Source organism: Caloenas nicobarica, chromosome Z, assembly GCF_036013445.1.
Source record: "Caloenas nicobarica isolate bCalNic1 chromosome Z, bCalNic1.hap1, whole genome shotgun sequence".
NCBI lineage: Eukaryota > Metazoa > Chordata > Aves > Columbiformes > Columbidae > Caloenas > Caloenas nicobarica.
In genome coordinates, this window is record NC_088284.1 from 108,960,027 (window position 1) to 108,977,111 (window position 17,085).

A 17,085-nucleotide genomic window follows, 5' to 3' on the forward strand; every position below is an offset into this window, starting at 1 on the left:
TTGTATAAATAATAAAAATGTCACCTTATTGTAATTAATTTTTGTCATCTTTTACTCTCGGAAAGGATCTGAGGTTTCCAAAAACGCTGTTGTGCAAGTCTCAGGAAGCGAGAGTCACTGTTCTTCCTGTGCAAAGACGCAATCACGTATTTTTCCCGTTTTACCGTCCGTCTCTCTCCTGGCGCAGGTTTCTCCGGGTGTCCTGCAGCTCTGCTCCTCTCGGGGTCACGTCCTGCGTGTGCGGTGCAGACACCCCCACTCCTCCTCCCCAAACCTGGGCACCTGCCTCAACTCTATTGTACGTTCATTCCAGACACATTCAGAACCTGGGCAGTTTAATGCTGATAAAAAAAGAAAACCAACCCAAACCATCCCACGGGAAACTTTTATTGAGCCAGTGCAGCTACCAACAGCAACCACCTTTTGCTTATTTTCCGTGAGGCGCGCACGGGTGCAGCGCATCTCGTACGGTGTCCTCAGCTCCGTCACACAGCGTGAGGGGTCAAGGGTTTTATCACCAGAAGCCGTGTTTTGGAGGCAGCACCGAAGAGGGATAAACACCTTACAGCAGATTATAAAACAGGTGCACAAAATCAAAGTGTTTACTTCTGCCTTTTGCTGAAATACTTTGATGTTGACAATTCTTTTAAAAATTAGCTTAATTGTAGAAAAAACATCATTGCTATTACTGAAGGCAGCTTTTGACAGCATTCTTGATTACAAAAAGTGTAAACATATATAGTGGTATTTCAAAATGCACTCCTGAAACGTGCAGCCTTCAGGGGAAAATGTCCCATAGGCGAGTTCTTAACATGCAAATTACAACCAGTATTAAAACCAAACAGCCGGGGCAGTAAAACCCGGTGGCGCTTGGACGACAGGCTCCTTCTGTCCCTGTCCGTCTGTCCCGCGTCACGCGGGGATCCGGCTCCTCAGGTACTCCAGCACGGCGGCCGTTCCCTTGGCCAGGATGGCTGCGCGGGGCGTGCGGAATGGGTTTCCTTCCAACAGCAGGCTCCTGCAGAAACAGAGCGTGAGCTACGCCTATAAAGGTTTTTTCCTTTGTGCCAACACATTCATAGGTTTTAAAATCTTTTGAAATTCATAATTCCTCCTCTCTTCTACTGAAAGAATTTTAATTTCTGCTTCCCTAGTTCACACTAACTTATCTTCTTGAGAGACATCTGAATTTTAATTTATGCTAATAAATCAGTGCTGGTGCATTATTGTAGACACACAACACACACCCCCTGCTGCTTTCACAAGCCTCTGCCAGAGGAGTGAGAAAAAGAACTTCTGGAATACAGAAATGGCACAGTAAAAGGGGAAAACTACGTTCAACCATAACCCTCCACCTCCCAGCTTAGCTGCTGGCCCGCTAGCCCTTGGTGCACATAAATCTCTGGGGAGGTTTTTGCTTTGGCGGGGGGGTGGTGTTTTAGTTTGTATTTTTGAAGTCCTTCTGGAAAGTGTCCTTAAAGGGGAAAACCACAGGGACCAGTGATTTGTTGTCTTTGACTGTCTTTTTTGAGGTGTACGATGTAAGGATATTCAGCCACAGCTCTCTGTACGTTCTTTAGAGAGTGTTGTCCTGTCTCTGTCATATTAACGTGAGTTACACAGGTAAGGAGCTAAATGTGCCCTAGCTCAGCTGGTCTACAGGTGCACCAGCAGTGTCTGTACGTACAGACAAGGTAAATGACATAGATTTACACAAACCTATATATATATATATATATATATATATAAATACACACACACATAAACCAGGTCACCAGTTAGGACACACACCTCAGAGTTGTGCAGTTTCCAAGCTCTGGTGGCACCTGCAGGAGGTCATTGTTCTGCAGGTCCAGCGTCCCCAGCCTGTCCATGTTCTTCAGCTGCAGAGGGTCTATGGAGCCCACCTGGTTGTTGCTGAGCAGGATGGTCTCCAGCGCTCCCATGCGGTACAGGACGCTGGGAAACACTTTAAATCTTCGGGAAGAAAAAGGAAGCAAAGCAGTGAAAGTCAGAAACAGGGCATGAAAAGAATTAGCAGCCTTAAAAATCAGAGAGCATTTCAGCTCCTGTTAGTTCAGAGCTGCTGTATTATGGGTGCCAAAGGGCAGCCCTGTTGGTATCCAGTTTTTGACATGTTGTTCACAAGATCGTTTAATCTCTTTTTTAACCAGTCTCTCTCCAAACATTTTGTGGCGGTAAGTTCCAAAAATACACAACCCATTGTGTCAAGAAGCACAGGCGCTTCCTCTGTGTTAAACTCACAGCCAGTGATCAAGCGCCTTCTCATTCTTACAGGGTATTGAATTCAGTCCAGCTCTTTTTATTATTGAATATAAAAAAAAAAATCTAAATAGTTGCTTACCTATTAAAAGAAAGATTTATTATTTGCAGTCTTGCCAGTGCCTCCATTTCCTCAGGTAAAGACGTCAAAAAATTATTTCTGTGGAGCAAATGAAGACAAACAATAATCACTAACTTCTATGAAGTTTCAGTTAAGAATCCACAGAGACAGAATACACATATTTATCAGTGCTAACACGCTGTCTTAAACCAATTAATTGCTTCAGAAATGGGTGAAGACCATGCTCAAGTACGGACGCTACCTAATGCAAGCCAGGTTTGCATTCTCATTTCTGTCAGCAGCAGATTTAAGTCTGTCCGCTGAAGATTCCCAAGTATTTCAAAGCATCCAACAGCTCCACAAACCCTCGTGGCAGCTCAGCTCCTTGCGTTTCAGGGGAGCTCGTGAAACTGCCCACATCTTGGTGCCAAAGCGAATCAGCAGAATAACTCTAAACATCTTCAGAATTCCTTTAGCCTGGTACCCGGTTGCTGTTAAACCCGTGTACGCTGCCGTTCCCCTTGTGTTTCCCACCATGGGAAGCCGTTCAGAAGCTTCTGACATACAAAGACGAGGGGTTTGTAAGGACAAACACGGTATTTCCTGAGGGTGACACAGGAACATAGAGACCGCTCACTGAAAGACATCAGACTTACACCTACGTGCCTTTAAAGCCAACCAAAGTAAAAACCTGTCCCTGCAAGGGTGCTTTGCCACTTTGCATTCTGTGAAAAGACAAAGACAACAAATGCCAGCAAGATGGTCAGGATGTCTAAGCAAATGCAATGAGCATTTTTCAGAAGCAGCGAAGGTGAAACGACAGTAAATATCTAACTAAATATTGCAAATAACATCCCTCCAGACAGCTTCAGTTTCAGGCAGCAGGTTTGTACCTTCACTGCATCACTTTCAGCCGCCCTCCAGGATTCTCTGGTGGGTTTGGGGGAGAAGAGGCTGTTTTTAGATAGCAGCTTAACATCCCTGAGACCCTTTCATGCCTCAGAGAAGACCTTTCATCACAGCAAGTCTCAGAGCTCGTCTACTTGTTTTTTGCAGTTTTCTTTAACCAATGCCTAAATCTGGGGCACTTGCTATTTCAGATCTGCCGGTCACTCAGCTGTCACAGAGGCATTTTGGGAAATGAAAAATTATTTCAGCGCTGCTATTCCACTGTAACAGATGGCTGGTTTGGAAAGGCATGAAAATCAGTTACTGAGAAAGGGAGTCCAACACGCATCACAAACCTGATATCCAAATGTGTCAATTTGTGGAGCACACAAAGCTCCAAGGAAATAGATGAGATTCTATTGAAGCCAAGGTTGACATCACAAACCGAGTCCTTCAGCTCCACAATCCTGAAACCCAAGATGAATACACTTCTGTTATGGAAGCTCACATTTGCATTTGATTTTCTAAGTTATTGAAAAAAAATAAATAGCTGCTTTATTCTACAAATCAAAGACACTGTGTTTCCTGACATTTCTGAAGCAATTTTGTGGAGCAAAGATAATGGAAACTCCACCTGTGAAAGCTGCCTGTCCTGGAGTCTTACTCCTCATGTAAAGACAAGGTTCAGAATCGGTTTTCTGAAGTTATTAGAAGGGTAAATTTTTTCTCACTGATTAGGAGAGTAAATTTTACTCAATGCAGTGAAGAGCTATTTCAGGAACTACGGCACAGATGCCCATCGCTGCCATCTCCTGCCCTGCACAGGTTTTAACACAAACACCATCCATCTTAGCAGTCAAACAGAACGAGATTATTTTATTTCCATCTTTCATCTCTGTTCCACTTTCTGCTGTTACAGATGCCAGGAAACAGCATTCTTGCTGCTTCTTGTAAAAAGATATTATATTAAGATGTTTTGGTGTAAAGTATTTAACAGCTCAAAAAGTTAGCTGTTGAATGCCTGTAAAACAGAATCTCTGTTTTAGCCCTAAAAACAAGGTAATTAAACGAACTAAATGCTCCTCTCTCCTGTCTGGATGCCAAAATGAATCCTCTGGCACCAGCAGCCGCACACCTTCCTCCTCAGGGAAGGCAAAAGCACGGGAAGCACAAGCTTTACCAGGCTAAACTGATTTTCTACAAACTGTACTGAAAAGAGGTTTTTTCCTATGAAAAAGAGATGGCACCTCTGCAAGTTCTGTGTGCTAAAGGTTAAACATTCAGCACACTCGGGTCCAAGAACAGAAATAAGTTACCCCCACAAACGTGGTGGTATCCTTAAAAATCAGCTTTCAGGATTTTCTTGGGCTACTAGAGATGCAATAATTTTCCTCCTTGCACAAAACTATTGCACTATTGCAATAGTTTTGCACTATTCACTTCCATTAGTGTCGACAGAAAGCTTTTCCTTGACTGAGGATGAAGTAACAATTGCAATAATATCAAATGCTACGTGACGGGACACAAAACCCGTCAAGAAAAGAGGTACGGAAATTGTTCAGGCTTCCTTAAAAAAACCCTGCAATTATGCTATTTGAATAAACCAAATTTAAATAGAACCTCGGCTATAGTACAACCTATCCCCCAATAGAGTGGTGAATCCACACAGATTATCTTCCTGTGGGAAAAAGGCCACTTTGTAGAGGAAACAGCACGACACTGCAGTGAAGTACGGCACTCGATTATCATGGGAAGCCACATCAGTCTCCCCTCATTCATTTCAACAATGCTGAGCAAAGCAAGATGACAAACGTGTCACCCACTGGGGGTGGCCAAGCTGCTTCCCTGCAGTCCCCGTGCTGTTCAGTGAACCACCTGCGTGCTGCCCCTCCGAGAAACGCAACAGGATTTTTCAGCATCTAACTTATACTTTCACTGATGTGTCCAAGTGTATTCACACACATACACAGCACAAAGTGTAAATACACCTGATCAGAAAAAACCACGAGATGCTGAGGAACAAACGTAGAAAATAAAGAAACAGAGAAAGATCTTTACAAACGTACCTTGGAGGAACTTCACTCAGCTGGTTTTTGCTGAAGTTGGCAGTGGCGACCGGATGGCTTCTGACCGCGTCGAACATTTCATCGGGAATCATGGCTGCCTGCTTCTCACTGAACGACACGGATTTAGCTCACTAACACAAACAAGTTCAGCATTTCCTACTTACTAACAAGACATTTTCATCTTCTTTTAGAAAAAAGATGAGTAGTAAATATGTAAATATCTACAGTTTGAAGTCCTCAAAGGACTGCCCAGCCCTTTCACCACCCCAGCTCCCAGCAGGACTGCGCGTTTCACCCGGCACTTCTCCGCAAACAGGTTCTTTTTTCCCCTTTCCCAACCTAACATATTGCTGGTTACATTTAAGAAATAACTGAAGAGATATTCACCCACTACGAGATGTGCTGAGACTTAATGAAAATTGCTAAAGAAGTTTAAAAGGTACTAAAAGCACCTGAAGGTATTAAGCATTTCATTGAGTTAAAAGGAATGTCACCGTGGAATATTTGATAATACAAAGAAATAATTAAATACCCCTGCAATTCAATTCTGCCTATTCCTGAGCACACAAACTAAAGTGAAAAATGCACAAATGCAGCAGGATTTGCAGACAGATTGGTAGATATTGTGAAGGGGGAAAAAACACAGGAAAGTGTTCTTACAGCTTTAGATAGGTGGTATTTCAAAACACATACCTATATTCCAACAATTTGAGTGAGGTGATGGCGTGCATGTTGATCCTGGCCTGGCTGGGGAGGGTGATGGCTGTGAGCGGAGGCTCTCCGGCGGGGCTGGGCGCATCGTCTGGGGAGAGCACACCGACAGTCACGGAACTGCCGCAGACGCGCCGCTCTGAGTCACCCGGATGGCCGCAATTATAATTAAAATATTAATACTGATAGAAACCCCCACCATTCCCTCCTCTGCAGGGTCCACTTTGCTATCTGCAATCCAGGTGACAAAGCTATGGGCAGGGCAAGGCTGCGTGGAATGTTTAAGAAAGACGAGAGGTTAAACCCACTGTTCTGCACACCTGAGCGGCGGCATCACACCCCAGGGGCTCACACACGCCTCGCTAACAGAAAGGATAATAAAAGTGACTTCCACTGAAAAAATGGAACAAAACTCCACGGAAATTCAGCAGCATTCACGAATAAAAGTCTAACAACAATTGCAGCCAGTCCCAACTAGTTATCCTTTCATTAATAAACACCAAAAACAAGCCAAAAGAGGCCTTGTTCCAGTTTCAGCCTCTACAGAAAAAAGGACTGCGGCTGGTTCAGCTTCAACTTAGACACCGGAACGGGTAAAATCACAGGCACTGTTGTACATGCAACACATTCGCTAATTTTATCATCCACAATTATACTGTTATAGTTCACCAGATAAGCTTCTGAGTACGCACTCTAGCATCCAATTCATTTATGTCAAGTTAATAATGTGTCAGATTTGCATGGAACCTGACATTTTGAAGCAATTCTGTATGCTGCAGTAACCTAATTAATACTGCCATCCTCTGGCACACAGCAAAAATCCCACTTGGCAAAAAGGAAAATGCACACATACCATTTTCAATCCAAGTTGCCTGCAGGTATTATGAAGGCCCCTTCTAAATTAAGAAGTTCATCATTTTGTGCCATCTAAGTGCAGCATAATCATTTCCATATTATCTTTAACATGACTGGTGAACTCAGTCATTTTGCCTACTTTATGTTTTAAACCTTAAGATGAAGATTTCTAAAGACGGCAAACTGAATTCCTGTTTTCAAAGAATTTAATCTCCCCAGCATGAAAGTTACTTAAAGACTCCGACAGCCTGTTTCCTATATAAAAAAATAAACTTTCATCTCCACTATTTTGTTTAGGAAACATAGAAAAAAAAACCAAACAAAAACCACAAACAAACAAAACAGAAACCAAAATATCTCAGTCAAATTAGAAGCCCAGGAAAGTGACTTGTGCGTGCAAAAGCAACTAGCAACTTTTTGTTTGCTTTTTTATACTATCAGTTTATTTTTACAAAGTACCACATCTGTTAGAGAACTGTGATACATAATCATCTAGGCGCTGTTCATTCCACAGAGGCAGAGAGGATTCTGCAGAAAGCACACAGCATTTGCACAGAGAAGTAATCCCCTTGAAATATTTCATCTCATTTTCTGCTTTATGACTTTCTAATTATTTCTATAGGGCATGTTGGGATCAAGACTATTAGATAGTAGAAAGATGAATTCTAACAGGCCAGGATTAGAATGATGTTTAAAATAATCAGTTCCTTTCTTCCCCAAAAACTTATTATATTCTTAGTCAGCTGCGGGGCAGTTTTCATGGCATCACCCAGACTTTTCCATGCACGTACGCCCTGGGAATCTTGGGACTGTACGGCCCATGTTGTTCAGGAATGAATAATACAGAATACATCTGCAAAACCCCACCTGCTCCTCTGTACTGCAAGCAGGGCAGCAGACAGCCAGCAAGCTTGAAAAGAAGAACCCCTTCTGTAAACTCCCCGTGATGTTTAGGGGAAAAATAAAAAAGCTACTGGAATTCCTCAGGCAAAATGCATAAAGGGAGCGGAGAAAAACACTTCAGATTATTTTTCTAAATTATAATCCTCAATAATGAATGTTTGTTATTTGGTTTTATCTAACAGAATAAGAAACAGCACTAAAATAGAAGAGCAAACTGTTAAGTGAAGAAAACTCTATTATTGCAGGATAACTGGATTGAAACAGCTACCCTCCATAGGTGCTACCTGAATTTCTTAGAACAATTCTCTTTAAAATGCAATGCAATGGAGCAACATACCTTGGATTTTGCTTCTTAGATATTTCAGAAGTTCCTGTGTGCCTTTCTTCAAAGAAAACACAGAAGAGAGGTCAATAAGTATTTGCCAGCCAGTGTTTCCACAGCTGCACAATGACAATTCCAGGCACACAGGTGGAGTCCATGGCACTGCCCACTATAAGAGCCACCTGACGCTTCCTGGAGAAAAGCCCTCTTTGCAGCAGTGTATGAATCTGCCTATTTACAATTTTGTTTATTTATTCCAGTTGAAAATTTCCAGTCCCACGTCACTACCTCAGGCTCCACATTTTTAGCTTTTTATCTGAAGAAGTTAGCCAGTTCCGAGAACAAGTAAAAAATGTTCAAATGAACTTAATCTTCTCTTTAAAAATGTCTATCATGATTATGCTTTGGGGAAGAAATTTAAAATTTGTCAAGGAAGTTGACTGTTCAGTGTTCCAGGAACTTTTTATGTCCAAAATTCTGGGTAAAACACTTCAGTTGACATAATTTGCATGAATTTTTAACAGCTGGATTCTCAAAAGATTTGACCTTCACTCCTCTCATAGCAACTTCTACTGGTCAAACACAGTTACTATCTGCACAATCTATGAGCAATTAAACATAATCTCATCCATAGCTTTTATGATAAAGCTACATTTTCCTTACAATTTTACATGCTTCTCCTTGATGCTTTAAAACCAGGGACTGACCTGAAGTGCTGAATATGAATTAACATTTCTCATTCCAGCTGACAACTATATTATACACAGTAAGAGACTGACTGATCTGAATGCAGAGGGGTTGAAGGAAATGTGGAAGGGAAGGAACTCTCACAAGGAGCCTGCTGAGACAACACAAAGACAAAAGACTCCGTGACTGCTAGGCTGCACTTACCCCCAGTCCCTGCCAATCCTCAGTATTCACCTGCTGCTAGGAAGTGTCTGGGGAACCCTACAAGCTTTATCAATTACTCCTCTAAATCAAGTGCAACAAAATCTATATAGGCATATAAAATTCCAGTTGTATGAATTTGCAGTGTTGGTAATGGATCAAGACAGTGTAAGTATAAAAGATCATAATGGAATCCTTGTACCTGTCCTTTGCTCAAATGTGAAATATACATGAGAGATTACGCACATCTCTGCTCTTAGATTTGAAAGACAGCAAACCCTCAGAAGCTACATGCATTTTAAGCCAACTTTGAACTCTGGAATCACATATGATTTCCATCCACAGAACCCCGGTTCGTTAACTTAGTGCATACAATGCCCAGTTAATCAGGTACATGATGTTTTCCCTCTTCTGACAGACATTGCAAAACTTCATTTCAACAGAATGTCTTCAGTGTTGCTATTTTTAAAGAATCCCAGTGCTTTTTAAACATTTATAACACTGGCAAAAGCACAGAAAAGTAATGTATACCAACAGTGAGAAGAGGGGCCTGCTGGAGAGAAAACAAAAGGCAATCCTAGAGCAGCAGTAGTAGCTTTATTTGCAACCTATATTACAACTTCTGTAGCAATCAGAAACAGGTTCTAAAAAGCAGGGAGCACCTTTGTTCCACAGTCCCCAGGGTCTCATGCATCACATCAGACTGCAGCAGGAAGAGCACCCAAACCACAGCACTCACAAACTAAAGAGATGGGCTAAAGCTGCACAGGCTACCTGAAATCCAGGTGTTTTCTAACCTTATTTAATGCTCTGGCTACACAATTTGGATAACATACATATGCAACATCACCAAAGTTTATATACTGTCTAGAGTGCTTACTTGCAGAAGGTCTCTTCGAATGGTTCTCAAAGGATTTCCTTCTAATGCCAGGAATTTCAACTGAGAAAGGTTCCCCAGCGTGTAAGGTAACCTGCAAATGGAAACAATTCATTTCGAAGGAGCTTCAAAACTAAATCTAAACAATTTGCAGTGGTTTGTCAGATGGCCTGGTATTCTGAAGCTCAGGTTCAAATAACAAGATACAGAACATATTACATGTAAGAAGGGCGCAGTTTGCTCATAGCATTTACATAACACAGGAAGGGTTCCTTCATTTTATGATTGAGTCCTTTTTTAATCCCATTTTACCAAGTGGAAAACATCAGCTACAGAATTAGTTGTCATTAGAGGTCATTAGCTAAGCCTCATCACAGACATAATGCAGTTTTTAATATTACCTACTGATATCATTGTTGGCCAGGTCAAGTCGCTCCAGCTTCTGAAGCAAAGTAATTTCATCAGGAACTGATTTTATCTTGTTGTCTCTAAGTTCCAATACAGAGAGGGAATTCAGATGCTTCAGATTCTCTGCATTTAATGTTTCAATCTGATTTTCACCAGCATGTAATTCCTATGGAAACAAAGATCATGCACAATGATGTTACTCTATTAAAATTACTTTATAACTTATTCATCTCCTAAATCACGCATTGGCAAAAACATATGATGACGTGGAGAAAATACCCATCTGTGTCCCCTTTCATTCGCACATGAAATATCAAAGCCTGCGAAGATCCAGAGACACAAGTGTGAACTGGGCTTTTCTGCAACCATCACGGACCCTCAGCTTTGAGTTCCATCTCCAAGCTAGGAATACATTTGCTCCACTTTTGTCAAGAACTTGCCAACGACTTCTTTACTCAAGAAGTTCCTTAAATTCCGAGTTAGAGAACATTGCAAGGGCAGCTCTGCGTGTCCCTATTGGAACTGTTTCACTTAAAATGGAAAAATTCAATGGTTCTTGAGACCAAAAAGAGTGCATACATGCTGCCGGGTGCACTAAGGCACGGAGCTTCACACGCCAACATACATTTTGTTAGAAAATGCTGAAATAGCTGGGGATTGTAACTGTTCAGCTCAGAGTTATGCAGAACTAAGAAGGTATCTGTATTCTTGGATGGAATTGGTCAGTGGAAACAGCACAGTGATACAGGCCTTCACTGGCCCACTCATTTGTCTATTAGTTGAGTAACCATTTTCTGATGTTATGAGACTGGTGACTTTCAATTTTAAACACGTCAGGAATTAAATATCTGGAAGATCTGACTATGCTAAAAGAAAAAAAAAAAGTATACTTTCTCTACAGTTATAAAGAAAAAAATGATCATGAACAAAGTAATTATATCCAGAAAATGTCACTAGAGATAAAAAATAACTGTTGCAGGGAATACTAGATCCACTTTTTGAGTCATTCCTCTTCTAAATATTTATTTTCCAAATCTGAAGAGTATTGCTGCAGATTCATCTTCTACATGACCTTAAGACTGACCCATGTGGGCAATAAATAAAAATGGGGATGTATGAAACGGAGTTCTACACAAAGAACTTTTGATTACAGCAATTCACAAAAATTTGTGTTGAAAGTAACTGTCATTATTTTAATAGTTTCCAGCAAATATACTCATGGTGTACCAACCATTTCACACCTTACCTTCAGTAACTTGCAGGAGGGAAATTCTGGTAAGGAACGTAATTTATTTTTTCTCAGATAAAGTTGTTCCAAAGATGCCATAGTCGCTATTTCACAAGGTACAGTTTCCAGGTAGTTTTTAGAACAATCCAGTTGTCTTAAGCCTACCGAAGTAAATGGACAAGTGACAAACGGGAAAATAAGAGAAAATAAAGGTGTTTTCTACAGAAGCATAAAAATCTTGGGTTTTATAATAAATTTAACAGCATTTTGCCAAGCAGAATTTTGGCAGAAAACAGATCGGTTAACATCAACATGTCTGAAAACAAGGCATCTTGTTTTTTCATAGAATATTCTGGAATGCTTTCAGTGGCACTGCCAGACATTAGCTCTTGGCAAGCAAGGGTCTAATCTCACAGACCACCTCCGAAAGGTCTGCAGGTAATTCCTGCAGCATCTCTCCAAGCTGGCCGTCCCTGCTGCTCCTGGGGATCTGCCACACCTGTTAAACATGCACTTCATGTCAACCACTAGTCACCTTGGGATTTCACATTCTAATACTACGAGTCAATTTTGTTACTCTATAATTGGTGCTATTTTTTTCTCTCCAATAATTTCAGCTGTCTCTCATTTATACTTTATTTTCCACTCCAAATAGGAAATTAAGAAAAAAAAAATCTCAATTTCTTATTGCAGTCTTAAGACTAATAACTTCTAAACAGAATATTATTAATCCTTAAACTCTTCTGATCATTCTGTGCCCCATTTATCAAGAAATATAAAGCACAAGAGGACATATAGTAGCTAATTTTTAAAAATAATTCTGGACTAAATTTCTTGAGAATACATTAACTCTTTAAGAATGTATTTTTCAATCCTGAACAATATGAACTATGTTTCTGAACATAACTACAGAGCTGGCTGCATGGCATTTAATAATCTGAGGAAACTAATTTACTTTTCATGGCACTGATATCTGCAGGCAGGCTCTTGAGTTGGTTACAAGCCAAATTGAGTCGCACTAAGTTAATGAGCAAAGCAAAACTTGTTGGAATGTCTGTGAGATGGTTGTTGGACAGATCCTGAAAATTAAAAAAAGAAAGAGAGAAAGGTTAGAAACAGAGATGTTTAAAATATCCCATGAGTACTGCTGCTGCAAAGTTAATTACTGGCAGAACATTAAAATTAGATGGCTGAAATCTTCAGGATCTCCCAGGATGTGAAAAGAAGAAACAAGTCTCCCACGACGGAGAGATTACAAGGGATTTGATATTTCTTAAAATATTTAGCAAACCAAGAGCAAAACTTGGTTTCAAACAACAAAATAAAAGCCCACCGTGTAATAGCTGACAATCTACGTAAGTCACTAGGATATTCACAAAGTTTTGCCATTAGCGGTAACAAAACATGGATAAACCAGCCTTTCTGCACAAATAAATATTTTTCAAAAAGTTGTAATTTACTAGTTCTTCTAAATTGACAAGCTGTCCAAACCCCTCCGGCAAGTGAGTCAGCTCGTTGTGATGAAGAAGGAGGCTCTTCAAATGTGGCAACTGCGTCAGCTCCTCTGGGATACTTCTCAGTTTGTTGTGGCTGGTATTAAAACACGGAACACAAAGGGAAAAAACAATTACTAAGTAGTTTTAAGAAGACAACTGCATACAGAACACCGCTGTTACACACGACGCAATCCAGTCAAGAGCTGCACCGCTTGTATCGGCCGCATTATCCAAACCACACACAGCTTGTTGAAACACCAACTCTTCACAGCCCAGAGCACAGATGAAGCACATCCAGCATCACGTATGCTGGATATTCCGTGTGGCACAGACCAACTATTAATTGCATCTGTAGTGAGACAGGCTGCAGCAAAACATTCCCGTGCTGCAGCACGTACACCTGCTGTGCCGGGTACCGTCACCCCTAAGGAAAATCTGTCTCCTACAACTGCGACAGCCCTCTACAATGGATTCGTCTCCTGGGAGAAATTCATTATGTGTGTTTGTTTGTTTGTTCAAGAATGCTTTTAATTCTCATCTGAATTTACAATATTCCAGCTGGATCTTAATTTGTTTCGATTTATGTAGTTCACATAGCTGTGGCAGCATACGCTCTTTATCCTCGTGCACAAATTTACAAAATTACTCCAGTAAACAGAAGATTATAAACTTTCCAGCCTGAACAAGATCTATACAATTATTTCCAATGTATATTATTCATAGCAAAAACTATTTTTAGTCAAATCTGCCAGATTAAAGCAAATGTATGTAGACATTGCTCCTGTGTGATTATTAAAAATACCACCGTTTTCACCTTCCAAAGTAAGACAGTGACTTTGAATACTAGTGAAAATAATTTTAACAAACCTAACATCATCGGTTTTGATCCAAAACTTAGGATTCTTGATATACTTACATTCTCCAGTTAAAAATCTGAAATTAACTTTCTGAAATAAAATTTGATATACTGCAATCTCTTATTCATACCACAAAAGCCACTGCAATATTTCTCATGCTCCAGTTTTGTAACATGCACTTACCTGACATCAAGTTTCTGAAGATTTTCTAATTGTCCTAAAGCAGAAGGAAGCGATGTCAGTTGATTATCATGCACCTGGAAAATAAAGTTTTTAGAATATAGTTACTAATTTGTACCTTGCAGGTCTTCCTTCTGTACCCCAGAAACAAATCAAGCTAACTAATACATAGACTAATTTTGTACACAAGTAACAGCTATGTACATGACTCAAATCAGTTACCAATAGCAGCACTGCAAATGCCAATCTGGCAAAATTCTGCTGAATTGATAGTAAACTCTGAGAGATTAGATATGAAGGGAGGAGAGAAGGGGGGGTGCAGGAAAAGCAGCTGCATCCAGTAATAGCCCTTCCTTCAGTGTCCACGATAAAACTTCCTAGATCTCTCTACAGATCAGTACTCGCCACCAGTATATAAACTGATATATTATCAGAGTGATCTGTAACCATTTATTCTTTATCCTGAGAAGACACCAGTGCCACCTCTCCACATCCACCACCACAGGGAAATTGAAACAAAGATGTTTTCCCACCTCCTCCAGAGAGGACAGTGGCACCACGATGGGATCATTGTACTTACATCCAGAACAGTGAGTGCAGGCAGAAGTTTGACATCCTCTGACAGACTCTGCAGCTTGTTTGAGGCCAGTATCAGCTTGGTCAGGTCTGTTTGCTCCCACCAGCGATCCGCAGCACCAAAAGAGAGATTCTGATGAGCTTCCTCTGGAGTATCCAAATTTATCCGCCACACATGTTGAGGCACTACATAAACAAACACACATGTCAATTAAATGCTTCTATTTACTCTAGAGCTTCCACCGTCATAATGCTTTTCACATATCTGGGGGTCTCTCCCAACCAAAATTATTCTGTGATTCTATGATTCTATATATATATGCACATATAGTCAACTGTATTTCTAGAGACATTTTTCCAGAGCTGACAAAAACATGCTGTTAGAAATCTGCCAGTAACAGCCACAAGTAAGCTGAGCTGCAAACAAATGGCAGGAAACATTCATGGCTGTTGGTCCCTCCCTATTTTTCCTGTACTGCCTGGATGACATTGCCAAGCACAGAATTACAGGTTAATGGTTGGAGTCGATGATCTCGAGGGTCTGTTCCAACCAAAATGATTCCAGACCTTTAAGATCGAGTCCAACCGTTCCCGCAGCCCTGGCACTGCCCCATGTCCTGAGAACCTCATGTCCGTCTGTCCAGCCCCTCCAGGGATGGTGACTCCAGCACTGCCCTGGGCAGCCTGTTCCAATGCCCCACAGCCCTTTGGGGAAGAAATTGTTCCCCAGATCCAACCTCAGCCTCCCCTGGCGCAACTCGAGGCCGTTTCCTCTGGTCCTGGCGCTTGTTCCTGGGGAGCAGAGCCCGACCCCCCCTGGCTCCAAGCTCCTTTCAGGCAGGTCAGAGATCAGAAGGTCTCCCCTCAGCTCCTGTTCTCCAGCTGAACCCCCAGCTCCCTCAGCCGCTCCCGTCACCCTTGTGCTCCAGCCCCGCACCAGCCCCGTTCCCCTCCCCGAACGGAGGCCCAGCGGGAGCACCAAGCGCCCACCAACACCCCCGCCCCACGCCCCCGCTCACCCTCGCCCAGGCCCCGGCCCGCCAGGTTTAACTGCCCGCTCTTCCGCGCCGCCCGGAGCAGCCCCTGCGGCACGGCCGGGCCCGGCTCGGCCTCCGGCCGCCTGAAGCCGGCGCGGGGATCCCGCGCTCTCCGCGCCGCCGCCATCCCGCGCCGGGGCCGGGCGCTGCCCGCCGAGCAGGCGGGGCCTGGCGGGGCCGCTCCGCGGGGCTCCCGGCGCTGGCAGCCGCCGACGCCGCCCCCCCGCGCCGCCATTCCAACGCGGCCCCGGCCGCGGCCGCTCCCGGGCCGGACGGGGCTCCCGCCGCCCTGGCGAGAGGAGCCATGGAACGGGGAACGTTGTTTTCCCGAAACTGGGGAGCTGGTGCCTGACCCCGGCGCGGGGGAAGGACCCGGAGACATCACACTGTGAATCCTTAATGTGAAACACAGTCTCTTTGAACTAATCCTGGAATGCAAACTGATTCCTGTATTTAAGAAGTTAATCTAGGGGGAAGGGCAGCCGAAGAGCCAGGAATCCATGTTTTGAATGAATCAATAAGGGGAAGGGGTTGTTAGGATTAGATGAATGAGACAGGTAAACTGAGGCAGGGTCGGGTGGTCTGTAAACCCTGCAGAACCAACCACTGGCGAACAGGGGAGGGAATTTGCAGCTGGGATTGGGGGAGATGGATATAAACGGGGGCTTTTTGCCCTATTCCATGTTCCGACCTTTAGGTAGAACACCTGGTCTTGCAAAATCATTAATAAAATACGCTTTGCTGAGAGATCCTGCCTGGGCCTATTCTGTTGGCAAGGTAATCGTTTCCTACACTGACCAGCTCCCAGTTCTGGCCATAATTCCCCCAAAAAACAGGAGGACGAAGGAGAGGCCCCATCACCTCAACAGCAACCCGAATACTTGTTATAAATAAGTGTGTGCAATCCCAGGCGTCCTGTGAATGAAGCAAGACTAGAAGCTGTTGCTGATGACAGGACTGGGGACATTAAATTCTTACTAATAATTACAAAGGAGACTCAGCAACTAATTAACCGTGGCTGTGCTCGCCCCATGACGCAGATCTCACCTCTCCCCTTCCTCCCTCTTGTTTGCTGAGCTCTCCGCTTGGGTCACAACTGTGCATCCAGACCAGACAGCCTGGGAAAACGTTCTAAACGCACACATGACGCATACCAAATGAAAAGGCACTGCACTTCATTATCTCCTTTTCCCTTTGTCCTGAGCTTGCAAACTAAATAACAGTACAGACTGAAAGATGCCGCCTGCCAGTGCTTGAAATTACCAGTTCTGCCACGGAACCTGCGAGTCAGGGCGAGTCTGGCAGATCCTGCCAGCAGTTCAGCTCCTGCTGAGAAGTAAACAACAAAAAACGAGTCCCTTTCCCGCCCCGTCATTGTTTCGAGTTGTAGCTCTTTTGACTTTGAAGCACCAGGTTTGTGTTTCAAACACCACCCTTTTTGGAAATAGC

The 17,085-nt window shown here is 42.7% G+C and overlaps 1 protein-coding gene across 1 annotated transcript; it reads right to left on the reverse strand.

Moving 5' to 3' along the window:
• Window positions 1–379: 379 nt before the first annotated feature.
• On the reverse strand, window positions 380–15,793 carry LRRC40 (leucine rich repeat containing 40). Its single transcript, XM_065655633.1, has 15 exons — window positions 15,619–15,793; window positions 14,604–14,785; window positions 14,027–14,100; window positions 12,951–13,080; window positions 12,446–12,569; window positions 11,509–11,651; window positions 10,256–10,428; window positions 9,858–9,948; window positions 8,105–8,150; window positions 5,992–6,100; window positions 5,299–5,406; window positions 3,589–3,699; window positions 2,366–2,443; window positions 1,792–1,977; window positions 380–1,018 (listed from the first exon to the last, which is right to left on the reverse strand). Exons 1-15 carry the CDS (start codon window positions 15,761–15,763, stop codon window positions 913–915), a joined length of 1,806 nt encoding a protein of 601 aa, XP_065511705.1. The 5' UTR covers window positions 15,764–15,793; the 3' UTR covers window positions 380–912.
• Between the last annotated feature and the right edge of the window lie 1,292 nt (window positions 15,794–17,085).

Coding starts and splice junctions, on each gene's coding strand:
- LRRC40 (XM_065655633.1), bottom strand. CDS start 15,763: ATGGCGGCGGCGCGGAGAGCGCGGGATCCCCGCGCCGGCTTCAGGCGG. Junction 3,700..5,298: donor CTGAGTGAAGTTCCTCCAAG/GTACGTTTGTAA, acceptor CTTGGGTTTCAG/GATTGTGGAGCTGAAGGACT. Junction 1,978..2,365: donor ATAAATCTTTCTTTTAATAG/GTAAGCAACTAT, acceptor TTCTTCCCGAAG/ATTTAAAGTGTTTCCCAGCG.